The 27,299-nt window shown below is 41.4% G+C and overlaps 1 protein-coding gene across 3 annotated transcripts in view; it reads right to left on the bottom strand.

Annotated features, from left to right (window-relative positions):
- The window catches only part of ephb1 (EPH receptor B1), a 176,354-nt gene that overhangs the window by 33,547 nt on the left and 115,508 nt on the right, over positions 1 to 27,299 (bottom strand). For all 3 annotated transcript variants that reach the window (XR_004334336.1, XM_032531327.1, XM_032531326.1), the window contains exons 6-9: positions 12,759 to 12,883; positions 5,263 to 5,425; positions 2,735 to 2,843; positions 1,300 to 1,364 (exon numbers count right to left, since the gene is read on the bottom strand). Coding sequence is in view for 2 of the 3 variants with exons in the window: in XM_032531327.1 (XP_032387218.1) it covers positions 1,300 to 1,364; positions 2,735 to 2,843; positions 5,263 to 5,425; positions 12,759 to 12,883 (462 nt within the window). In the remaining variant the exon portion in view is untranslated. The remainder of the gene's footprint in view (positions 1 to 1,299; positions 1,365 to 2,734; positions 2,844 to 5,262; positions 5,426 to 12,758; positions 12,884 to 27,299) is intronic.

Below are 27,299 nucleotides of genomic sequence, written 5' to 3' on the forward strand. Positions count from 1 at the left end.
TGTTTATTCCACCACTCATGTTAATTGCATTTGCTTTTCCCAAAGATAGCCTGTGACAAAAAAACTGACTCTTCTGCCCACAGCAGGTTTAATGAGCCCCCGGCTGCCATTGTTGCAGCTTAGACACAAAGTAACTGTGTTGAAACGCTTTGCTGTGTCAGGCTCAACAAAACTCTATCCCCTCGAGTGAGCCCCTTTCCAGACTACTAGTTCGGCAGTACATGAGGCTTTCATTTAAGGTACAAATCCCATTCACACCCTTTTGTGTGTAAGTGTGTGAATGTACGTGTGAGAGGTTATACGGTTCTCCCTCCAGGCTCCTTCCCCTCATCAGTCGGTGCCAGGGGAGAGCTTGAAACATGACTCAATCACGGCTATCATACAGCCCTGAGAGATGACTGTCAGTCAGCGTCATTGTATAAAGGAAGGAAAATGTCATTTACATCTACAGACGCCTGCACCTCAAGTAATTTCTCTTTTACCTTACCTCCTTTTCATTAATGCATTATGTAAGAGTATATGCTTTACTTAGATGTAATATATTATATATAATATAATAGCAGAAAAATCGAGGTGTAGCAAATAGCAATAATATATGTTAGACACTCAGAAAAGACATCTTTTAACATAAACAAGAGACAATCATACTCATTTAGCTAAATCCTGCATGGGAATATGAAGGATTTGTATAATGATGAATGGCAACAGATTCTACGATTCAGACTCAAGACTTATGGCCATTTAAATGAATACATCTATACATCTACAGTATTACACAGACAATTTGAAGGTGGATGCCATTTTACTTGTTAGCAAAATTACCAAAATGCATGCCCCCTTGTTAACCTGCCATCCCTCTACTATCTGGACCCAGACCTACAGTACAATCAATACATTATTGATAATTATTACATTTTGAGAGAGTCTTTCTATTTTAACTGGCGCAGCTTTTCTTGCATATGAGGCACTGGTTATTATTATAGAGTATTAGCATATTAGTATAGAGAGTATTTTAGTGTTTATTAATTTGTTAAAGATTGAATTAATTTTGTACTGAAGTGGTGAAAAAGACATTTATGTGGGCTGTACTGATTTGTTCATCTTGAACCATGACAAGCAGGAATAGTCTCCCAGTTCTGGAGTCATGAGCCAAAATGTTGAGTCCTTAATAGCCCTAAGGACACCAAGGTCTGCCAAGAACTTTTTGAAATTTCCAGCGAATTAACAGACAAATATAACATCCGCGACCAAAAATTACCCAGTAGCTCATAGGAGCACTAAGTATCAGGGTTGACTCACCTCTTCCTGTGCTGTAATGTTGCAACTTGTCGCTGTACACCGCCTCCTTGGTGTATGCCCTTTTTCTGAGGGAGCCATGAAGATTGAGAGAGAAGAGAGAGAAAAAGAGAGAGAAGAGAGAGATGATTGGATGAAGGGAAATGTAAACAAGGCCTTAGTACTCTTCATGTTTCTCTGTATGGCCTGAAAAAGGATGTGGCTGAAATTGAATAAGTTGCAAAAGGTTAGCAGTGGCAAATGAAGTTTATGAAAATGAGCTGATTTTTAATTAGACCATGATAGGATCTCTCTGCTTTTCATCTGTCTCTTCTGCCTTAGCATCAAAAGAGCCTGGCCCGTTTGAAGAACACTTTACTTACTCAAAGTTGCACACAGTACTGCAGAAAATTTGACTTTCATACATCTAAAGCGGAGCAAGATAGGAATGTGACAACGTGACAAACTGCTGCAAAAATAAATTGACTTGACTTGAGTAAGTTAACAGGGCAACGTAGGAGTTGTTAGGTTCTTTATGGAGTCAAATATTCCATTTAAAATATGTCAACTTAGCTTTCCTTTCTGTCAAATTGATTGCTATTACTAAATGCTCTAGTAGAGTACATGTAAGTAGCACACATACTGTGTGATTGAACGTATGACCCGGGGATGTGGCTTTATTGCTATTACAGTATGTCTCAAAAACATACCGTTTCAGTATTAAAGAATGTCAGTTATCTTAAAATACATTTTCCATGTATATCCCTGTTGAATTTAACTTTGACGTGATGTATTATATGCTAAGTAGTAGTGCACAGTATGGTTAGATTGGGATTGAAAACTCTGCAATCCATTACAATGTGCCAATTATTAGCAAATGGGGGGCATGCAGGGCTTCTGTATTGGATAGCATTGGGGTCATGTCATTATGTCCACCTAGCCTGGTTATCACCAGACCAAGCCAAGCTCAACAGATTTGAGATTGAGCATTGGTCTGGGGAGTATGCTCTGTATTTTCCCTGCAGAAGAGGCGTGACCAACGGGCATAGTTCAAATGACTCTGTACGCAACTGAATAGTCCTTCAACCAATCAGACCAACGATCCGGGGGAAGTAGAAGCGACAGCGGCATCAACGGGTTTGCTGCGCTTCAATGGCGTTAGGTGGCCGCTATGTTGAACATAAAAACAACAAGAAGCTGCATGGTCGCTTCTCTGTCGTCATCGTGTTAAACCCACCAATAGCGCGCTAGGTAGATAAGCCAGTTTGTGATTGGTTCCCGCAAAATTGTGAACTGAAGCAGGAGAATTAAACGTGAAGGTTTCCAGACCGAGCTGCAGGGCGATATCAAATTGCCGGCAGAGTGGGCGGGGTTTACCCAGTCTAATGTCCAATCGTCACAAACTTTGCAGCAGTTTTTGCATGTATTGCAAGAGATGGAAAAAGGGAAACCTGGTTACCTGCTGCACACGATGGAGATAGCAATAAGGGAAACAATGAAGACCACTCCTGCTGCCGCTGACCCCGCAATCAGAGGAAGCTGTTCCCTCAGCTCCGACTTGAAGTCATCTGTGTCACACAAAGAGAAAGGCAGATGGACAGACAGTGAGAACGCCTTATGTTTAGAGCTTAAGGAGCGTTGCTGTGTGTTTTTATGGAGGTGTGCATGTGAGTGCGTGTTTGGGAGGTAAAGAGTGAAGAAGAGGCAGAGCAGAATGGTTAGACTGGGTGTAATGATGGATAAAGAAAACATATAAATCTATGCAGCGCGGCGCTGACTGAAATCCGGTGAGCTTTAGAAAGACTGACTGACAGGTTGTGTTTGATAAACCAGTAGCGAGACAGAGTGATGGAGACGCATAAAACGCATGGTGAGAAAGAGCGAAGGGGGCTGTCAGAAACGAGCCGACAAGAAAGTGCACCTTGGAAGGTTTTTTTTCTCAGGTGTCGTCTACTGCCAATCAAACGCGTAGCCCGAACATGCTTAATGTACAAAGCTGGGGCGGGCTGGTAGTAGTTCAGAGCAAAGCATAAATGCCTGCGACTTTGGTATCAGCAAACACTGTAGTTAAAGCAATGCACGATTTAGCATGCTGCAGGCAAATCAGCAGCTTCTAAATCCAATCCCCCGTGTAGAATGGGCCTATTGGATTAAAGTGATAAAGGAAGAACTAATGCATCTTCCAAGCAGTGTGAGAGCCGGGATATATGAGGAAACTCACTGTGACAGAAATTGCTCACTCTTTTAACTTGCACATTTATCAAGTACATTTTTGAGCAAACAGTGTGAATGATGTTCCTGCTTCTCAAGCTTCCAGGCAGTCTTACTGTTCTCTTTTGATGCATATTAGGCGCGATAGGTCCAGACAAATCTCCTCGCGTCACCTGTATGAGAATGGTGATTTTCCCTGACAGCCAGAAATCACACAGCTACCTGTCCCAGTGCTAAATAGACTACTATTACAGCCAGTTAGTAAACAGGGCCTCAGCCTATTAGAAAAACTGGAGAACTGTAACATCCTGTAACCCTACTGATTGAGCAATCAACTCTTTTTCATCACACCTGTCAATCAAGTGTGTTTGTGTGTGTGTGTGTGTGTAGAAGTGGCAAAAGGACACCCAGTGGAGCTGTGTGAAAACGTGCCGACATGAAGACAAAAGGGATTATATGTGTTGTGGAAAGACACGGAGGGAGAGCAGCGGTTGGGAGGCGAGGTGGTGTCTTTGTGAGATAGTGGAGCGGCTTGACAGGGGGAAGAGGAGACCGGCAGAGGGGCAGGAGGTGGAGCCGTGGGTGTGATTGTCAGCAGTTCTCTAGCGTCTGCTGCTAATTGCCTTGACGAATGTCGTGCTATGGCAGCGAGCCAATGGATGAACTGCAAACAGTGTTTGTGTGAGAGAGCGTAAAGCGCGTGCACGCGGTTGAGGGAAAGATGATTTGCGACCGTGAGGGTGGTGCAAAGGGGCCGTGACTGTGCCACTACATCGGCCCTGCTCAGGTAAATAGCCGCAATGATCATCACCTTCATCATAATTATCATTATTATTAAGCTTCCCATTTCCCCCTCCCTCAAGATCATCACCGTCTTACTCATCGTTATCGTCTTAATCACCGCCACACAATGTGGAAATGTCACTCCTATCTTTGATACATTAGGAGCTATGGCCACGTGTGCATAGTAGACCAGACGTCCAGACAGAGGCACAATAAGGCAGCGCATTTGCAAATATTGTGAATGTTATCAAATTAAATGTTTAATCCATCTAGACTAAATCATGCTGTATTGATTTTAGCTCTGATTTTACTGCCTGGCAAGTATATGAAAAAATATTAACAAGTGACATGCTATGCCATCACCACCAACCCTGCACACGCACACACCTCCTTGCACTTACACTAATAAACTTAGTTGCACAACCTTGCCAGTGTAGCAGGTGTTGCGGCTCCTCTTCAGCCCCTTCCCTCTCCAACAATCCAGCCCCTCCCCCCTCCCGTGGCAAAAAAAAATTAATCTCATCAACTTCTAATCACAGCTATGCATTCTGGGATGGCTCTCCAGCAACAGAAGGGCCGGGTGAAAAACCAATTAGCTAAGCATTTTGGATCAAGCACAGTTAGTTGCACAAACAAAAGACACTCAGCGTTCTACATATTCAAAGCATCCACACACACACACACACACACACACACACACACACTCAAACCTGACCGTGAAGGAAATTAATTTAGCTGTAGAAATAGAAGTGCAATCAAACATTACGGTTCCCCTCTATCTCACCTACTAATAACAATGCAACAACAAATACAAAGAGTGACAAGAGTGTTAGAAAGAGTTAGGGTGTATGTGTTTGCGTGTGTGTGTCTGTGTGTGTGTGTGTGTGTGTGTGTGTGTGTGTGTGTGTGTGTGTGTGTGTGTGTGTGAGTGAGTGAGTGAGAGAGAGAGAGAGACACAGAGAGAGCTGTTTCTCCTGGCTCGACTATCCTTACCATCTGTGAGGGTTTGGAAGCACATCTTGCTGCTGTCTTTGCCAAAGCCAGCCACAGTCCGGGCCCGCACCTGTACCACATAGACTGTACCCGGTCTGAGGCCCTCCACGCGTGCAGTGTTAGTTTGGCTTCGCAAGATGGTGGAGTTAATCTCTGCATGGTCCTAAAAGGGGCAGCAAACACAGGGAGAGCAGGTTAAAGATGAGAAGATGACAGCCAGAAGCTGTTTAACCACACAGTTAAGGAAACAAGACTCAGTGGTAGCAGCAGCAGTTTGACAGTGAGACAACAGACATAATTATCAAGAATTGTATTATAAGGATATATTATTAAGAGCGTGGAGCAAATTTGGAGGAAATCAGTTAAGGCTGTATACTGTAGTTGTAAACCGGAAATACAGGAAATGTAGATTCCTTTCGATAAACATTTACAGAGGACAGATGAAAACAGTAGATACACACATTAAAACACACACACACACACACCAAGCAAGCACACCACTCACACAAACACAGTTTCCATTCATATAGTCGCACACGTGATGGTAATTAAAGGCAATAATTTCTCACGAGTTACAAAGAGCAATAGGTTTTTCTGAACAGTAATAGAGTAGCATTACATATTTGTCTCTTCATATGTGCTTTATTGGGAAGTTTAATTACTGCAAGTAGAAGAAGAATTTTTAACATTACATCCTCGTGTTTCATTGTCTGAAGTAGCATTGCTTTTTAAATATGATGGCAGGCCAGTTCCACCTACAGAAAACCCATTTTATTTTTTCATTAAAGGGAATGCTATTAAAATCCTCAGTGGCAATTGCTGTTTGTTGTAACATTCTATCTAGGTGTTTTTTCATGCCCTGTTTTAATATTTGAACATGTGTTTAGATCCTCTCAAAAGTTGTATTTCCACACGCATTTATGTATGCATACATACAGCCACCCATTATTAAATGTAAATGAGCGTGGGACCTGCCCTCCAGATCTTGTATCTGAGTCTTTCTCTCCAAGCTCAAGAGAGCCAGTGTGCTGCAGTGAAGTTTGGGGTTTGCTGGAGGTATCTGTTACAGGGGATCAGTAATTACTTAGGCCTGTCGCCTTCCTATAACCCAGAGTGAAAATGACAGCCAGAAAATAAGATTGCACCTACGTTACACCCACCACTGCAGGCTGCTGATAGCTCAATGCAGACACACTGTACAGAGGGAGGGAGGGGCAATGGAAAGTAAAGGGGCAAAAATCCCTGTCAGTAAAACAGTGTAAATAGTGAAAGGCTGTGTTTTTTTTGGTAAACAAACTGTTGTTTAATGCTGGACTACATCCTATAATACACATATGACTGCTCTGAGAAAATGTGAATAACAAATCTAAGTGTAGTGTGGAAAAGGTAGATAGGCAAGGAGGAAGCAAGGGAGGGAGGAGGAGGATGAGGACGAGGACGAGGAGGAGGATGATGGCAGGAAGCGATAAGAAACTCGAGGCAGAAGCAACCCACATCGAAATCATTATCCAATCTGATTGGTGTAATTGAATCATTCCGGTTGCTCCGTCATTGAACAGACGAAGCAACCCCACATAATGATGTGTGCAATCACATTAGCTCTTATTGGACACTCTGGGCTTGATGAAGACAAATGTTTGGGCTTGGGATGGTACAGCATCGCACTAACAGGCTTTCATTCTATCTGTGAAAGGAGAGAGATGTTCGTAAATGGAAGGCTGAATGTAACATGGTTAGAGAGTTTAATCATCTCGCAGACCTTTTGTGCATTAGATCACACAATCTGTCATCTCTCCAACGGGCTGCGTACAAATACTTCAAAGAATTCTAAAACTTGACTTTAAAGAGGCAGCTTGTGCATTTAAAAGAGCCGCAGATGAGATGAAGCCCCACGACAAACTGGAAGCATAGTCACCTATTAATCTGGTATAAGACATGGTTGAGTGCACATGGACCACTCAGGGTCAGGACTTGCCTACTTCTGCTATCAGTCTTTGTGCATTTCTCAAGAAAACACCCCCATCTGTTGAATTTGAATGGAGGACAGGTGAGCAGACAGATGGCAAACCGCCAATGAGGGACAATCACTTGAGTCAAAATCAGCTAGGAATGGCCCTTTCATGCTGCCAGTCAAATAGGGATTATGTGACACACACATACACACCCACATCTGCCGCTTAAAAATGAGCTGGCATTTGGCACTCCAGCAGGTTAGGGGATGGCCAATAAAAGGCCATGCCAGGAGGGACTTCCAGCCACGAGAGGTCCTCTCCTGCTGCCAGTCAAATGGGGATTATGAGGACCACACCCCAACTTGCTAAATAAAGACAGAATTGCAGGTGGGATGGCAGATGGCAGAGCAGCCAATCAAACGCATTGCCAGGGGTGACAGACAGCAAGCGCCGCAGGGAGTTCGGTTTCTGTAGCATTCAGGAAAATCCCTAAAACAGGCTTAGCAAGAATGCTCTTCCTAACACATATTGTTGGTAGGTTAACGTCTTAAGGTGTGCAATGACCTACTCACAATACTTAGACTTTGAACCACATCGAGAACTGAAACTGAGCTAATGTGGACATATTTTTTTGGGCCCATTTTAAAGGTTTGACAACATTTACGGGATGCACTAGATCAGCACTGGATCCATTTCCAATTGCAAATTTCTTACCAATCATCATTTTGCTGTTTTTTTTATGTTGTTGTGTTTTTTGAAGGTGGCGGGGGCATTACTGTTCTAGATACACCAATATATTACTGTATTTGTGATATTGGACTATAACAATCACCTGACCTGATATGAATTGTGTGTGTGTGTGTGTGTGTGTGTGTGTGTGTGTGTGTGTTTATTTATTTATTTTTCAAAAAATGACAACCACCCAATATGGACAGCATGGCCGCCTGGCAAAGACCGACACACACACACACACACACATACACACACACACACACACACACACACACACACACACACACACACACACACACACACACACACACACACACACACACACACACACACACACCGGGAAAGGGGGGAGGGGAGTGCATAAAAAACATTCTAATACTGTTTGTAAATTGGTAATTAATGAAAAAATGTTCTCCCATTAAAAGGTAAAATTACAATCTATTGCCTACGGTAAAACATAAATAAATAAAGGGGAGAAATATGAGCTTACAATTTAGATCTCAGGGACTAGATTGGTCTCATTACCAAATGCAAAAAATACCATTATCTCATGAGTTCTAATCTAAAATGAAAATGGTAATTATTTTGCATGGAAATACAATGGTGATAAAAATCCGATATTAAACACCATTTAAGCCGCTTAATCGTTTTGGTAAATAAAAAAACTAAAATAATGCACAAACAAATGATATCACAATACGGCAACAAAATAAAAACAAAATAAAAAAGATTTCCAGCCCGAACACTAGTGAGCATGCTAAGAGAGAGGTGAGAAGGATAATCTTATCTACACTAAAAATGTAATGGAAAATGTATTTGCTTTAGCGCTTTCAGTTAGTTTTTCTTGTTCTTTGCAGCCACGTCCTTTCAAGATGACTCTTAGTACGTGTTCTGTTCACCTGGAGCCTAACAATGAGGTCTGAGCGGGTGGGGTGGGGGACAAACAAAGAAGGAGGGAAGAAAGGAGTTGGAAATGTGAAAACCCTTGCTGGGGGAATGAGGGAGCGCTGCGCAAGTCCTGCGTTTCACAGGTTACATTACAAATCTAAACTTGTCTGTGCAACATCTGTGTGTGTCTCCAAAAGTGTTGGTGTTGTAGTCGACTCTGAAGGCTGGCAAGGAGAGAAGAAAAGAATAATAAATACTTCATCCTGGCAGTTCTTCTAAGGAATTGCTAATTGTATGTAAAGTACAATGGGGATTTCAGAGTGCCAAAAATACAGATGGTGCTACGGCCAGCATTCTGCAGGTCTCGGTGACATGCTGTAAACTTGTATTTGCTCCGGACTTTCCCACATTGCTGCATGACTTGCTATCATCCAGAATGGATGCACCTGAACTACTGCTGACACTCACACACAAACACCAACACAAGCTTCCTCTTTCTGAAACCAACACACACAGAGCCATCAGTTACCAGAGCCAGTGGCTGCTCTGCTCCAGCCTTAATGGAAGGCCTGACCTCCGCTATGCTGAGTTATTTCCACCCTCCCCAAATTTTCAGGCAACTCGAGGAAAGAGGGTATGAGAAAAATGGAGTGACAGGCAGCATGGGATTCTACTTTTTTGCTGAAAAACTTTAATTCATTTCATTTTGCTTCCCAATTTACAGGGTCCCAGGACTACTTACTCTGTAATGAGAAGGTGGGTTGAGAAAGGGAGTGAAGCCTGTTGAGAGGACAGCCTCCAGCACTCACTACAGCTTTTAGGTGAAACTGTGAAAATGCAATCTTTTTAAGTCATATACCTTTTCCTTCATGTAACTACAGCCTAAACAGCCACTGTACAGCCATGGGGTAAATCCTGTCTGTGAGGATTGCAAACAGTTTTTGAGTGGTTTGGCGCCTCAAGCATTGAAACAAATTAAACTTTGTACGTGAAACATGTCATCCATGTGTATGGCATGATGTGCCTGGTGAACAACCTGCCTTTAAACAAATAGGGTACCATCTTGAAACATCGTATCCAGTTCTTCTTAATATGCTTACATCCCCATAGGGCGTTCCAGAGGCCCAAGAGTCAAAGTCACACAACCATGTAAGTCCATAGTCCATTGTCTAAAACCATGTGTGGACCTTTGTCCCATGACAACTCCGTATTTTATTACTCACTCACAAAACAACTTCAATTACTTAATTAAAAATGTCTTCCTGTGTCAACAACAATTAGTTGGGAACAATATGTTTTCAGGTTGATGGCTAAAAACTACAACATTAAATGTTAAAGGTTGGTAAGTATTTCCAATATGGGCTCTAAAAAAGGAGCGAAAAATATCTGTCATCTGTAGCTGCTGTAATCCTGTAAAAAACGTCCACCACTTCATTTCGTTGGTTCTCCACTTTGAGAAATACCTCCTTGCCCCGCTGTGTGTTATTATGGAACCCACGCAACTTCTAGGAAAAGCCTGCCTTTCAATAGCCTTCACACACTCCTATTGGGCCGGCATCCGCTCGCGAAGAAGGAAACTTTAAATGTTTTTATGATTCCCAAAGGTTTTTAAACCCCAGGTGGCGGGCCATGCGCTGGAGAAGTTGCTCGGAAAAATGGTATGGGGAGCTTTGTGAGCTATGTACAAGAGAAAGCTCACTTTTGGGGTAAGGCGACTGACTGTGCCAGGCACGCTGAGACAATCAACTCCAAAACCCTAACAGTGTGACTACTCTCAGATTAATCAAGCAGGGGGAAGAGCAAAAAAAAGGTGTGTCTTAGAAAGGGAAATTTTTTTAGTTTTATTATACTCTAAGTTACCGATACTCTGGTAAAGCGGGGTTTGTGTGATAGAATGATGTGAGACCCCCTAAAATTGCGTTTTATGCCCAAAAAGGGCTTTGCGGTGTTTAGCAGCCAACAAAGCGCTGCCCCAAAGACTAAACACTGGAGATGCATAAACCATTTTGGACGTGCTCGGATTGTTTTTGGAAATATGTATTCCTCCACAAAAACCAAATACACCGCATTCCCCCAAAGTAAAATTCTTTTTGGGGGAAAAAGGCCACCCCCCCCTGTCAAGGGGAGGCAAAAATCCCTTCCCTAAAACCGCAATGAAAACGCCCACCCCCTAAAAAAAAGGGCACATAATAATCGTAAATTAAAATGAACCAAAAAACACACAATTGTGGCCCTACAAAAACCACTATCACTTTTTACGGCGGTGAAACTTTCCAAAATTTTTTAGCGTCCAAAAAATCAATGGGGACGGCGGGTGACCCCGATAAAGCAATTTATCCCTCTCCCCCAGTGCCAACAGGGTAAAAATCATGGAATAACCAAAGCCCCCTGTGTGACACTGAGAATTTATGCCCACTTTTCATCACGCATGTGCATAATACATTTGAACTGGTATGGAAATGACACACATGGCATTAGATTTGCCACCATCTGTTTGTTTTTTCTTCTTCTGAGGGTTGGTGCTTAATCAGGCACAAAAACACATCAGCAGTGACACTTTGGACAGCAGTTGCTGGCTGAGGAAAAGTCTGTTTAGAGCCTATAAAAAGCCCCGTCAGATCCAAAATACAGAGTGTCAGGGGAGGACCACCAGTGTGGCAATCTCATCTCCACAGCCTAGTGTGGCGCAAAGCAATCACTCTGACTCACCTTCGGTGTCTAACTCACACGGCGGTACATTTTCTCAATAAAAAACACGTACGCGGCAATATGAAGGTACATTAAGGCAGAGGTAGACAACATAGAGTGCAACCTCTCTGTCACCTGAATCATCCCGTTGCAACTAGCAATCTTGTCCTTGTTAATTAACTAATTTGTGATTACTCCGTGCTCATCTATTTGTTTGGGGACATGCTACATAAACATCAATAGGATTAGGTTTCATTGATATTCATGAACTAATGGGAGGCTGTATAAGTGTTATTTACACGACACTAAGCTGTCTGGCAGATAAGGTTTCTCAGGGCTATGGCAATCGGATTCAATTTCATGACCTGTGCAATGCCAGAAGGGAGCAATGCTGCTATTATTGGATAACTGAGTTTCCAACTGCAAACATAATTTAAAAACATGACGGTTGTTCTCTCTGATAAAATATGCTAAATGTGACAAACACTATTCTAAGGTGGAGCTGTGAATATTGATCCGCGAACAGCAGCCCAAATGAGTCGGTGCAAAATAAATAACTAAACAGGAAAAGAAAAACATCTATAAATCGCTATGGATTTTTTGCCTGTTATTTGGAGAACGGAACATGGGTGAACCAAGTCTCGCAAAAGTCTTAGTTCGAGATGACAAAGACTGAGGGAATACAATGTGCATGAGCAACTTTGCTATAACTATCGATCAGCTTTAGGAGGACAAACAAGGACCCAAACAAAAAAGCTAGAGTCTCCAATCTCTGGGTATCATTATGTCCAAGGCCTTGGGAAAAGCCTACAGGTCAATACTGGAGCAGCATAGGCGGTGTGGGGTAGGGCTGAGACTTAATAAAGCAGATGTATTGTGTGTGAGCAGACGGGTCGATGTGACTCCCCACAGACGCAATGCATTTTCACAGCGGGACAGGTTGCTGCTCTGTGCAGAGTGGGCCTGGAGCAGAGGTCAACCTATTCACTTCATCAGCAGTAAAAAAACAAAAACAAAGAACAGCGGGAGAGATGGAGTGAACGCAGTGAAAAAAAAACAAATTATCAACCCAGGGGACTCTGCTCATGGATATCAGAGATGGCTTAGATTTCTGGGGGGCTTTACATGCAGTTTGCTACGCGTGTGCAGAGTAGTACAGTGTAGTACAGTATACCGTGTATGCTGTCAGACAGAAACAGGTAAATGCATGCATTTTCCCACACCCACTCATCTTACCTTCTCGTAGTAGCGCAGCTCATAGTCCAGGATGATGCCATTGGGCTGTTCTGGTTGTGGCCATGACAGTGTGAAGCTATTCATGGTGGAGCTGATCTGGTGCATGATGGGAACTATGGAGGGAGCTGTAGGACACAGAACGAGTAACACAAAGTCAATACATTTCTAGAATAACTTATTCAGCCCAAAATTCGTAAAAAAAAACCAAAAGATTGCTCAGCTGTATTCCCTCATGTGTGCTGCTCGCCAGGAAATTGACTTTAACATTAACCCTTGTGTTGTCCTGAGGGCAAATTGACCCTGTATCAATGTTCTTTTTAACTACCCAATTGTAATTACCCAAAATAACATGATTGATTCAACACAACGCTCTTTGGCAAGTTCAAATCTCTACTTTCATTAATTTTGGGGTGTTTTTTCAATTTCATGGCATTTGAAAAAACAAATCGAAGAGGTTTTGAAATAGTGTTGAGTAAAAGTCGACATATTCCAGTCTATGATTATCCATCAAGATCCATTCCTTTAATTTTAGTCTAAATAATTCTTAATTTCTGCTTTTCTAAATCAAACATTATATATAATTTCCTATGAACGAGGTTCATTGACCATACATGCCTGTAAAATTAAAGTTAATAAGTTAAACAAAAGTGACAACCACAGGGGGGAAAAAGAGTCAAAATTGCTGATTTTCAATCCCAAAAAAGGGATAAAAACGTAATAAAAGTTAAAAACATTGATAACAAGCGTCAAAAGTGTTGATTTTCAATTTTTGACAGGAAGACAACTGTGGAACTGTGGCCCTATGCAGTCACATTAATTGTTTACTTCAGATTCAAAATTGGTATATCAAACCCGCTTTGGGACAACCACTTTATTATCTAATATCCATATAACAAGCTTTATGACTTTCAGAAAAGATGGTGCATATGTAAAAAACAAAAACTGCACAATTGTAACGCATATCATCCCATGTGTGAACCTAGAAGACCTAATCATCTGCCATCAGTACTCAGCACATTGTTCAAGTTTAAAGAACTGCCACTCTCATCAGTACCCAGCTAGCAAGCTGAGTCAGGCCGATCAGAGCTTCACTCAGCCACATTCTGGCACCGCAGGACCAAATATGTGCCGGCTTTGGCCAAAATAAGGCTGCCAGATTTGGCAAAAAAAAGTGAGGGTGTGGACTTGGGCTGATTGTCAGCTCTAGTTAGCAGGACTCCAGCTACCTTAGCGCCAAAATGATCAGTCACCCTGTCTGGAGTCTGGCCTGAGTCCAGCAACCAATCGTGTTGGATTTAGTCCGCTGTTGGGCTGAGTAATTTGGGCTACTTGGGCAGAATGTAAGAGCACTAATCCACAGGATGCACTGGGTGCAGTAATTAAGTTCCAAAGCTTTTTATAAATTCCAAAAGTGGCAGTTGGTCCATGTTTTAAATTTGAAACAAAGCTCAACATTTGGCTATGCTAAACAACACGATGTAATATTGTTTAGTAATGATTGCCAATGAAAACAAGTCATTTGTTATTTATACACTGTCAAAACATTAGTAATTCACTAATGTCCTGCAATTTTTATAGTAAGTAATCCAGTCATCTAAATAGCTCAACTGGGCTTTTGTGTTTCAGTAATAGCATGATTGTACTCAAAAAAAGCATGATGCATGCTTACAAGATGTGTTTACTTTATGCATCATGCATCTAACGTTACAGTATAATGCACAACAGAAATGTTTTCATCAGAATAGCACGTATAAGGTCATATCAAATTTTTCTGATTCAGGAGCCATTCAGTCAAACATTAGTTCAGGAATCCATATTGAAATGAAATGGGCAAACTAACATGAAGAGGTTTGTCTGATCTAGATTAACTTGACAAAAATTACACAAAACTGATTTTGAGTTTTACAGTAGACAGCGAGTGCTGATTTCAGTGCAAATGATGTCATGGTGAGACATGTAAATTAGTAAACAGTGGCAAGAAAGAAATTAAGCTTGCATCTAATAAAACTGCCACTTCAGAGACACAAGCAGAGTGCACTAGATCTTCAAGAAAACAAGCACCCTAAGTTTTTATAAACTCTATTTAAAACTATTGTTTTCTGTGTAAATCTGTGTATGAACCACGTTATTCAGTAAACAAAGCCAGTTGGAATCAAATAGGTCTAATATTGTGATCGTCCTGGCTCAGCTGCACAGTCTACTTCCTGCTCATTACATGGTTTTCATCATCCCCCCATCATCCCTGTTCCTCATCGCTCTTCACATGCCGCTCAGAGGTCGGTTATGGACATGACAAGACATCGTGCTGGATGATAAAACTGTACATACAGTATATGCATGTGTGTGCATGTGTTTGAGTGCGACTGACGTTCTTTACTGTGAGCATTATAAAGGCCCAAGTCACAAATGCCCTGTTGCGACACTGCATGTTTCGGCCACACTTTACTTGAAGGTATCTACATAACAGTGTCATGACAAAGTCATCACACATGAACCCTAACCCTAACCCTAAATCTAACCCTAACCCTAAGCCTAACTTGTCATGACAAAACCAAATGACACTTACTAAAATTAAGCGTTATGTCATAAACGTTCATGACTTGGTTATTATGTTCAGTTCACGACAGTGTCATTTCACTCTTAAGTAGATACCTTATGTAGTGTAGCCCATGTTTCTAATGCCGTTTTTCCATCAATGGTAACTGTTCGCCTTGCCCGCGGTGCCCCATCCTCCTTTTTTACCGCCTCATGCGTCATAGCAGGAAACTGCCGTGACCTAACGCAACACACATACACAGAACGTTGAAGGTGTGTTGTTTTTGATTCTCGGCATGTTGCCACAGCCAGAAGCCAAATTCTTTTCTAATGAACCTGGAGGCTGTACAAAAAAACAAAACAAAAAAAAACGTTGGATAAACTATTTACCGGTGTACAGGACCCCCCCACCCCTGTCTGTCACTAGCAATGATGATGCAGTCTAGGGACGATTCTCTCCAACCAATCGGTAGTCTGCAAATTTTCACGTCACCTTTTGGTATCGCCTCAGCTCGCTTGGAACCTCGGCGGAGGTATTACTACAAAAAGTACCTGTTAGCAGGTACCAGGGACTTTTTTTTATAATGAAAAACTAAGAAGGCGAGTAGAGTCGAGGCGAGTCGAGTACATATTATGCAGTGGAAAAAGGCCATTACTCATGTCTAACAAGACCTGTGTCTAACGCAGTGCAGCGTGTAATCAGCTGAAAGTCTAGGTATTTTTTGGGGCTATAGGTCTGAATTAAAATGAATTGAACTGACATTGAGCCTAATTTACCATCAGAACAGATATCACATGCCATTTCAGTCCATCTACATGTCTGTTTGGTTATGATTCCTCGGCAGATTTCTTCAATGTTGACATTTAACAAATCTGCGGATGTCTTGTCACTACTGACAGTAGCGTCAAGCTAGTTGTGCAGCACAGATTTTCTCATCTCTGTGGAAAACATAAATTTCTCTGGTGCTGATATTCACTTTTACTGCTATCTATTTGTTATGATAATATGTGTAGCAAAGTGACAAGTTCTTAAATGTCACAGACAGTGCCGGCTTGGCCAATAGCAGGTACGGGAAAATCTAAAAATCTGCACACTTCAACTGATTAAAAACTTCCCAGGGATCATGTGGATCCCTGTTTTTTTTAAACTTTCAAATGTTTTTCCCCCCTCTTTTTATTCTAAACAAACCACTTTTGCGGCTGGAGATTAAACAAAACAACATACCATTATCTGTGTAGCAGAGTACTTTTCAGTGGGTTTGAACTCTGCAAACTTTTCTTTTTTGAAAAATGTTTCCATTGTCTTCTTACTATAACTTATGGGGTCCTACATGAACACACTATTTTCAGTTTTTTTCATGCCATGGGACCTTTAATAAAAATGTCACTGAATAAATAAATAAAAAATATAAATTGCTTAGCTTTTATGTATGAATTAATGCCATGTGAATATCCCACTAAAACTACTGTATGAGGATCACAAACTCCTCCAAGGTGCTAGGATAAACTGAACAAAATTACAATATTCAAAAAATCCAACCAAACTAACTCATCAAACAAATTTGTGAAGATAAAAGTAAGTAAGTATGTCTTAGGTTCAAAGCCTTGGTGATTGTATACACTGCTGGAAAGGAATCTCCGCCCCCATGTCTGCAGGCATAAGTACAGCCCCATACAAGCCAATGCTTTACATTTAGTTCCTGTCAGCCTCTTGGCTCTGGGTCTACTCGCTGCTGAGGCCTAGTCATTGCTCCACCGGGCCTCCCTCTCACCATCTTCCTAAATAACTTCTGAGCAAATGGCACCCTCTCTCAACCAAATGATCCCTTTAATCAGACTCCTTAATGGTTATTTTATTTCTTTTCCTTCCTCTATGTACTTCAACCTTCCATAACTGCTTGATGGCCACAGGAGTTCTGAAAGAAGAAAAGCCCCTGACATTTTTCCCTCAACGTTGGTGGCTTGTAAATCGAGTTTTGTAGGAAAGACGACTTGTTTGACAGTTTTGATTAGGGTGAGTATTTCTTGATCTGATTGTCAGATAATGACCTGAAATGTAACTGTAAACAAATGAATGAGCTGTGTTTGTCCTGTCAGTGCGACTGGATTCTGTTACGTCTGCCTCCCTTGGCTCTCACCTCCTGCCTTCCCTCCTTTCCTCTTCCTCTCACTCTTTCTTTCTCTCTCTCATACCCTAGACAGAGTGTGAGGGCTAAGATCCACCTCGTTGCACTTCAGCTTCTCTGCCTCTCAGGCTGGTTCACGCTCCACTGGCCAGGGCTAGGGCTGCCTGGGCCGCATTATCAATTACCGGCCACAGGCACACACTGTTCCTGACAGACCCAGGGGAGGGGCACTCCACACACAAATTCCTGCAGTGGAAAAAAAGGGGCTGAGGAGGAGAGGTATTTTTTTACAGCCCCAAGTCCTAGTCCCAATTCAATTCATGCATTCAGGTGCACAGGGAGAAAAGCATCAATTTTTACCACGTATCATTTTTAATGCACATTTATAAGTGCTAAGCGTCTAAATGTGTGCTAGTGTATAGTCAGGGATGAGACCCCTCAATCACCACCCACATCTCACATTTTTTTTCAGAGATTCAAATAGGTGCTGGTGTTCTTTGACGGCTTCTAACCCCATTTGGAGTAACAGCTGAGCCGATCGGAGTTTTGTAGGTGGGATTGAGGATTGAGACATCTGCTCTGTGCCAGACCCACTCTTACATCTCATGCAACATTCTGTTTTAATAATAATAATAAGAATATATTCTTAAGGGGTAAGGGGACATTACAATGTTTTCATTCTGTTGTTATTACACACAGGCCTGAACTAAACACATATGCTCAGTACCTATACATGCACAAAATGGAGAGATGTCAGAGTGAGGGGGCTGCCCATGGAAAGGCACCCTGAGCAGTTGGGAGTTTGGTGCCTTGCTCAAGAGCACCTTGGCAGTGCCCAGGAGGTGAACTGGCACCTCTCCAGCAACCAGTCACCACTATACTTCCGGTCCATATGGGGACTTGAACCAGCAACCCTCTGGTTCCCAACCCAATTCGCCACTGACAGAGCTACTGCCACCCCACACCCCACACCAACAACTTAGTTTTGCATAGTCTTTTGTCATTCAGCAGGCCTATTTAATCAACATGTTCTCCTTGTGAGTACTACTAAAGTTCCAATGTCAACTGAAAATGACGACGACAGGCATGACATGTTCGTTACTACTTTGACTCAGTTGAGGCAAAAATAACCCTTGCGAAAACATGAACCTGACTTGTCAAACTTAACTTAAACAAAACGACAATTGGGTTTGGTTATTATGCTAGCAAGTGTCGGTTCTGAATATGTGGTTATAAAATTCTAACTACACTCCCTAAAGGATGTGTCCCCCTGGACAGACAGTGACCGTGTTTTCAAGAGGAAAAGCAGAGAGAGAGAGAGAGAGAGAGAAATACAGTGTGTGTGGACATGTATGTGTGACTGTGTGTCCTAGTAGCATATGTGTGAAGAGCCTGTCAGAGACAATGTGTTGTGCCTGTATGAGGGTAAGGTTCAGCCCAATGAAGCACCGCTGTCCCCTCCAACTGCGTCCCCCACTGTCACCCTGGGACGATGATGCTGACAGTGATTGGTGACTGTGTCCTGCACTCCTCTCTCCTCCCTCCATCCCTACAATCCCTTGCTCCTGTGCTCCACTTTTGTCTGGCCCCACTTGCAGCCCCTGGCTTTTAATGCAGAGCTTGGCTCACCATTAATCAAAGTCAAAGCCTCCCAGTGTCTGGCTGAGACAGGGAGAAAGAGAGAGAAAAGGAGAGGAGAGACAGAGAGGGAGAGAGGTGAGAGAGGGTTTGAAAGAAAGCGCCGAAAGAATGAAAAGCCTCTTTACCTTTGTACCATTAATCTACTTTGGAATACAGATGAGTGCGGAGCATCATTTTACATGTCTGGCACAGACCTGAGCCTCTGTTTCCAATTTGTGTTACTTCTGTGTGCAGATAACCATAATTCATGTGGTATAGTGAGGGGTACGCATATCAAATGTGCTGTAGTGATATCCATACTTTGTCCCTTAAATGGCAAAGCTCCAAAAAGAAGACCTTATACAACTGTTTTCACCGGCTGAGAAGTACTCAGTAAGTAAGTACTTTAGTAAGTACCCATTACTAAAAAGCTGAACATGATGTGTAAATTGGTGAAGTTCCCTTTTAAAAGAAATATTCTTCCATCCCAAAAAGAGCATAAATGTTTAACGTCTCTATTTCTGTCTCTGTCTCTGTTCTCTCTCTCTCTCTCTCTCTCTCTCACTGTGAGATTCCCTGGAAAGACTAACTGCAGCAGTCATCTGTGTTCCTCACGCAGAACAGCTTTCATATTGGAATCCCAGCTGGAAGTTCCTGCTCTGCCTCAGTTACTCTCAGTGAAATGATAGGACAGAAACTTTGCACTGTAATTGGTCAGCTGATCGTGTACCAAATTTCCATTCAACTCTGTGTACAGAAAAAAAAAAACATTGCACAAAATACATACGGCCACATTCAAAACCACATACTGTGTAGGAGCCGAGTTGTTCTTTCTCTTTATTGCACTTGAGGTTTGTGCTTTAAGATGCTGGCACCATGCAGCCTCCTAATAGGAGCTCAGTGTCTCAGACGTGGAGAGCAGCCAATAGTCATGTGCTGTGCCTCTGTCAAAGGCATAGGTTTAACAACTACCCTCCCTATTAGCAGGGGCTCAGACGGCCAAGCCAGCCATGACTACATGGTAATGGGCCTCTCTAAAACATCATAAAGAGGGATCAGTTCAGCACCATGGAGTTCTGTCAAGAATCCGTGGTTGGAATTATTTTAAATAACACATTTTACGTGAAGGATTCTGAACTGAAATCTATGTTGTAAAAGAAAACACTCGACTGCATGAACATACCTTCACATAAACATAACACACACACACACACACACACACACACAAACACAGACACACACTTCCTAGAGTCACTTAATACAATTCATGAAGACATCAGAATTGACGAGAATGCTCAGCAGCATTCAAGCCTGCACTTTTATTTTTCGCCTGCAGCCAATAGCTCTCTTTCTCGGTCCATGGACAGGATCCAACATTTATGAGAACAGGCATCAAATGAAATAAAAATGGCACCCAGAGAGAGCCCGAAGAACTGTCTAAGATGAGGAAACTCTTGGACACCCTAGATCTGATGCATAGAAGGCTGAGTGATAGGGTAGAAACCAGGAGAAAGTCAACCCCCACCCAAAAATGGAAAGACTTTGTAGGCTGTAAACTGTAAAGACATAATGAGTAGTGTCTTGAATACCCTCCACGGACATGTTTGCCTAACATCTCATCTGATTTTAGAACCCCACAGAAGGCAGACCTCTTTAATTCATCTGGTTGTTTGGATTACAGTCCAGTGCAATGGATCTTAGAATGGTGAATGCAACCCACCCAGTTGGAGTTGCCCATTGAAGGCCGAGGATAGCGATGTTTGCATTTCTGTGGGAATAGCTCTCTAAACAGAGCAGCTAAGTGGATGAGGATTGTTTGTAGATATACTTGGCATACAGAGGTCTGAGGGACTGTTGGCACATAATCTAGGTCAAGAAGGCTGTGCCAGTAAGATCAGGCCTCATTTGAAAAAGATAGCATTTCTCTCATGCATTGTTCAGTAACCCACCCCTGCACAACCATTGAGAGTAGAAAAGAGCTGTAAAATGTGTAGAATTACATGAAAAAATACCACCCTGGTCAGAAGAAGTGGTGGATATAGATTAGGTGTCCAGGATTACATAGGAAAATATGGCTGCCATGTAATTTTACTTTTATCATCCTTAGACTAATTTAGCAATGTAAAACATTCACTAGAACCAGAGGGAATCTCTTACCCTTAAAAATAAGCCACAGTATTTCACAAAGTGACATGAAATGGCTACTTTTCAACAGCTAACATAGATAAAGATGACTTAATTCAGGCCAGGCGTGAATGATAGCCTAAGAGGGGGGCAGTATATAACCTTTGTATGTCTGTATCTATATGTGAGTTTTGTGTATCTTCTGGAAGAGCACAGGCTGTGAATGAACTCCTAAATCACACTATTGATCAGCCTTTCCTCCCAGACACACGCTGGGATCGAGGGCAGTTAAATGGCCTCTTCGGTGATTCACACTAAATCTCTCAAACTCCCTCGTCGCCTCCATTACTTCCTCCTCTCCTCCTCCTGGTCCCCTTTCCTCCTCTCCTCATGGCCACTTTGCCCCTAAACTCCTTTAACTACTGCTTCCTTGCTGTTTTCTAGGTGGTCTCTGGGTTTTCCTTAATCTTGCAACAGCCTACACTGAAGGCATGAAGAGTTGAAAAGCCAAAGACTCCGTTGAGACATCCAAAAACGTTTTCATTCCCGGGTTATCAGAATAAAAGGACCCATTCACCAATCTGTTCTCTCATAGGTTGACATGTGTATAGTACCAGTAGGGTAATAATATACCATTACACTTGTCAACAGGCTACATTTTATGGGAAGGCTCTATTTATCGCCCCAATCACATACCTGACTTAAAGACTTATGTTGGTATGAAAGACTTTTATTCTTTCAACCTGACAGAGCTGTGAGACTTTGAAACTAAAAAAAACACTGAACGTTAGGCTTTGATACCAGGAAAAGCATTTTCCCTTGCTTTTACTCGGGCTGAGACTACAGTTGTAGGATTTGGTGTGCTATTGGCACATTCTGTCTATAAGCTAGTCGCTATAAGGGCTTTAAATACAGAAAATAACCTGCTCCTTTAAATAATGGTGTACTGCATGTGATGGATTGGCTCAATTTTTTGTGACACGTTCACTGTGACATCCCCAATCACTGCACCACGTTGCACATAAAATGAGTGCAATTTAGTTTCCTATTAAGGCAGGAGGCTCTTCCATGCATGGCGTCTGCAAAAAGGATGGCTGAAACGGAAAATAAATAAGAGGATGTGTTGATTCATTATTGTTTGCTAAGCAATCATATTGCTCATCTTGGACCTTTTTTACAGCTGTGCTGAGCACAACAGCACATAACAAAAATGGCTCAACTTGACAGGTGGAGCCAAGAGGCATTTAGAGGAGACTGCGAAGTGCACCCTTTACCTTTAACTGAGCCACATTCTTCTGGCAATAGAAAATGATCATGAAATTACTTTTTACGATTTAGAAATGTGCACGCTTTTATGCACACTTCCATGGCATGGCTTCATTGATAAAACAGTGTCTAAATCACTAGCTTTCCAGAGTCACATCTTTTTGATAAGTAATTCCAATTTAAAACAGAATTGCAATAAAATATTCAATGGACACATTTCAACTTTCATATCCTGGATATGTGTGCACCTGTCCATTCCCAGATGCACATAAACATGAACATGTCACATAAACAAAGACATCTGTCTATTCTACTGGCAGTCCTGGCTCTGGCTTAGAGAGGACATCATGTGAAATTAGAGTTGTGCATTGTTCGTCTGTTCTAGTTCAAACGCACTGTTTGCTTTTGTCTCACAGTTAAGTACTAAAGTTGTTATTCTGATTGACATTGATTGTGTTTAGTGTATGTATGTATGCATATACTGTGTATATATATATATATATATATATATATATATATATATATATATATATATATATATGTGTGTGTGTGGACTGTACATATAATGTTGCAAATTGTATATAGTAAGATAGGAGTGTACAAGAGTACTAAGGGTCAGGAAGGGAAATTAAGTGGCTATACATGAACTACTGAGCTGTGGAGAAGGGGTTAGATCAAATATGTCTATACTTCTTCCTACTCCTTTTCAGACATGTATATGCTGGTTAATATGTCTGTTTTTTTATTGCATTTGTTTTTTGCTTATTTGTGAACTAATTTGTAAATGTGTTGGTGTTTTATTTTATTTTGAAATGTCTGAAATGAAAAAAAAATCATTCTTTTATTCATTCAAATGTTAAAGCAATTAGTTTCAACGAGGTATTGGGGTATTTAAATACAGTATGGGCACCAACATCTGATATCAGAAGAGTGCTTTTGTATTCATTTGGATTAAAGCTGTTTTTCTTTCACATTACTTTGCATTTGCAACAATTACAAATTATGGGGTAAGATTGGCTTGATGATGACTGGTATTGCATTAAGAATGTCCATGATCGTGCAGGCTAAGAATACAAACGCCTCTTTTATTGCTACACCATTTACATGGAATTTCATTTTGTTACGCCACCTCTTCCAACCTTGCATCACGTGAGGGCGCAGTGCACAAAAATAACAAATAAACAGACAAGAGGATTTCAAGGTTTCCGACAACTGTTGAATTTCTTAATGCAGTATTCATGAACCCCCAAAAATAGAGCCCTACATTTAAAAAAAGTACCTATTTTAGTTTTTAAAGTACATTATCAAAAATAATAGCTTCTTGATACTTCTGCCACTTCAGTGCCCTGCCAATAAAACCCCTCAACATGCGAATCAAGGAACAGTGCAATTACCTGGCTACAAAGGGCCACAATAGGGCTGGACATAGGCATGGCAGAATACATGCAGACACCTCATTACTGCAGCAGACTGCAACAATAGGCCCGGCATTGCTTCATCTACATCCATCTTTCAAGTGTGCTATTAGCCTGTCAAATGGGGACAGTCAGCACCATTAGGCCACCCTGATAATCAGACCTATTTACTCCCTCATTTTCCTCTCCTTTACTGTCACAGTCTCGCAGTCTGATCCCTTTCTCCATACCGCCCAGTGCTCCCTCCCCCTCCTCCCCTGACTCATTCCCAGACAAAGACAAGTTCAGTCGGTCATTACATTCTTCTGAGACTCATGGTAATCAAATACGGTATGCCCTCCACCAACTAGGCCCAATTTAATTTCAAAATGTACTCCTGTACAAAATGGACCTGGATAAAGCAATTTGCTTTCCACTGGTCTTTGAGATGAAATGTGAAATAAGTTCTTTCCATAATTAAAGTGGAAATGTGCATCAATAATTCTGAATTTGTTTGACATTAGGTATTTCTTCATTGCATCAATTGTACGCAGAAAACATAACACAGAAAACCATAGTGCATGGCCAACAAGAGGCTCCAGGCCCCCAAGCTGACAAACTTGTAACTCTTTCCTTATGGGAACATTGTCAGTGTGAACTCCACCAACAATCTCTCGTCTTTCACCACACTGTAACTCTACTTCATGTCAGTTATTAGGTCCCGCAAGCTCACACTGTGATTTTCACGGCCCGCCTCATCCACAGAAACACAGAAAATTGAAGAGAGCCTCATTTTAATGTTTCACTTGAGTCAATACTTGTCCCTTGATAGGTGTTACTGTCACAAGTCAAAGATCCACAAGAGCATGGAAAAGGCTGCAGCAAAAAGGACCGGCAGAGACAATATCCTCGATCTGTCATTTCCATTGGCTGGGCTCAGGTCCCATCCCAGGCACACACACAAATAATGTCCAGAGAGACAGACAGGATGAAAGAGAGAGAAAGATAAGAGGATGAAGGTCATTTTCACTGCCTGGCCTCAGATCCATCACAGGCAAAGGCAGAGAATACATGCACATGCACACAGACACAGACATAGGGAGACAGACAAGAGAGAGAGGACAGAGAGAGAGAGCAGGAGAGTATAGAATATTTTAGTGTAGCCTGTCCGTGTGTCTGACGTTAAAGTATTAAACATTGAACAAAGTTTACCTGGATAGCTGTTATCAGAGATGGCAAAAGTACTCACTTCCCGTAGTCAAGTAGAAGTACAGATACTTGTGTTAAAAAATACTCTGTTAAAAGTAGAAGTACTTATTTAACTTCTTTACTCAAGTTAAAGTTACAAAGTACAGGTTTGGAAATGTACTTAAAGTATAAAAGTAAAAGTAGTCTTGCGAATGACAACCCTTTTTGATGCAAAGCTACCCGGACCACACACACGTTACTAGAGAGCATGCTGAGAAACTTCAGTGGACATGGAAAAAAGGCTCTTTATATGCCATTACCTACATTCTAAATGGATGTCTGCCAGTTGGCGTAAAACATCACACATATGATTATTGTGACAGAGACTGGGACTCCAGGTTAATAAGATTCTGACTGAGTAGCAAGATATGAATTCAATTTTGATTCCTTGACAATTCACAGATCCAGTTTCTCTTCTTTAACCCCTGTGTTGTCCTTGGGTTGAATTGGCCCATTTCAAAGTGGTTTATATTATGAATATTAGATTTATTTCAACCAAATTGCCCAAAAAATAACATTGATGATTCCATACAACATTTTCCAGGTAAAATTATAAGATAACTTTCATGGAATTTTTTGGTTGTTTTATTTAATCTTATAGATTTTGGATTTTTTTTTTTATGGTTTCTTTGACATATATCCATCTGTGATCCACTCAACATCCTCTGATCTTAACTATTAGTCAAAAATCATAATTTCTGCCTTGTTAACTAAAAACATATGCATAATATGATACAAATGAGGTTTATTGACCATGAATTCCAAGAATAGGTGTAAAACCTATTATTAAACCAGCTGAGATTTAAAAAAAAAAAGCATCGAAAGCATGGAAAAAGAAAAAAAAAAATAAATCCGAAAAAATGACAAAAACATCAGAAAAGCACAAAAGAAATTCAATTTTGACCTGGAAGGACAAGTTCATGGTTAACGGGAAGACAACACAAAGGTAATCTCCCCCTTACCATTTAAAGGAATATACATGTATGTGTGTGTGCTCAAATGTGGCTTTTAGAAAGAAAATAAAGGATAAAATATGAATTAGTAAACTGTTACTCTTTTTCTTTTCTCTTACTTTCTTCTCCGTGTGGCGTGCCACCAGCCCGCGGTGTGAGGCGTGTGGCCGCGCTATTCTCCGACATGCACTCACAATCACTCCTGATAGCCGATGTTCATGTAAAAATGTAAGGAGTAAAAGTAAAAAGTCTCCACAAAAATAAGTAGTAAAGTAAAGTAAAAATATCTGCAAAATCACTTGAGTAAAGTAACAAAGTATTTGTACTTCCCATCTCTGGCTGTTAACGGTGAAATGAGCTAAGCTAAGAACAGTGCAACAAAGAAATCCTGGCTTTGCGGATCGGTCCTGATGCTCAGAGTAACGTAAATTTGTGAAAAAAGGAAAGCGGGATTAAGCAAGATTAATTATCCTGTTGTTTTTGTTGGGAGGGCTGCGTCAGTGTATAAATCTGAAGATTTACAGACAGGTTTCAACTGGCATGCAGCCTTCAGTGAAAAAAAAAGAACGGACTGGCTGTGCAGCATTGTTCTCCAAACAAAGTCTCATTAAACAGAGACCAAAGAAAAACAACAAAGAGATGCATCGTCTGTGAAGCAACCAGCCTGCAACCTCCAGATGTGAACCTCAAAATAAAAAAAAGAGGTTTCATAAATGACTTGTGTGTTGTTTTTGAGGGACTATTACCATAAGCTATGTTAAAAAGCAAGAATGTTTGGAATGCCCAAAGAGAAATGCAGACTGGGGTTGTTTCTATCAAGTGAATTGATGTGTAGATAAACTACAAAGGAAAGAGGGATGGTGCAGTGATTTGCACTTGTCTTGCCATAACATGTAACACGCTGTGTCGTGGGTCTGGGCTTGAACTCATCCGTCGTGTTTTCAAAAGGGAAAGCCACTTCTTTGATTCGGGGAAGGGCGGCCTAATAGGAGAGCATGCATGTATAACTTTCACCAAAGCAGCTGGCCTCACCCTTCAAGGCTTAAAGTCATTACTCACGGAGGAGCGATATGAAATCTTAGCAGCCCTGAAGTGAGCTATGCCATGAAGTGAGACTCTGAACTGCTTATTGTGCCAAATGATGGTCTTTTGAGGTGCGATGATTCACATTTATGTAATAATAGTTGAATTTTCCATTTCAGAAATGTGAAGTGAAAAAGAAATGCCAGGGCACTTTTTTGCTAACATAGAAGAACGATTTAAAGAAAACTAACA

This window comes from Etheostoma spectabile, chromosome 12, assembly GCF_008692095.1.
Source record: "Etheostoma spectabile isolate EspeVRDwgs_2016 chromosome 12, UIUC_Espe_1.0, whole genome shotgun sequence".
Classification (NCBI taxonomy): Eukaryota; Metazoa; Chordata; class Actinopteri; order Perciformes; family Percidae; genus Etheostoma; species Etheostoma spectabile.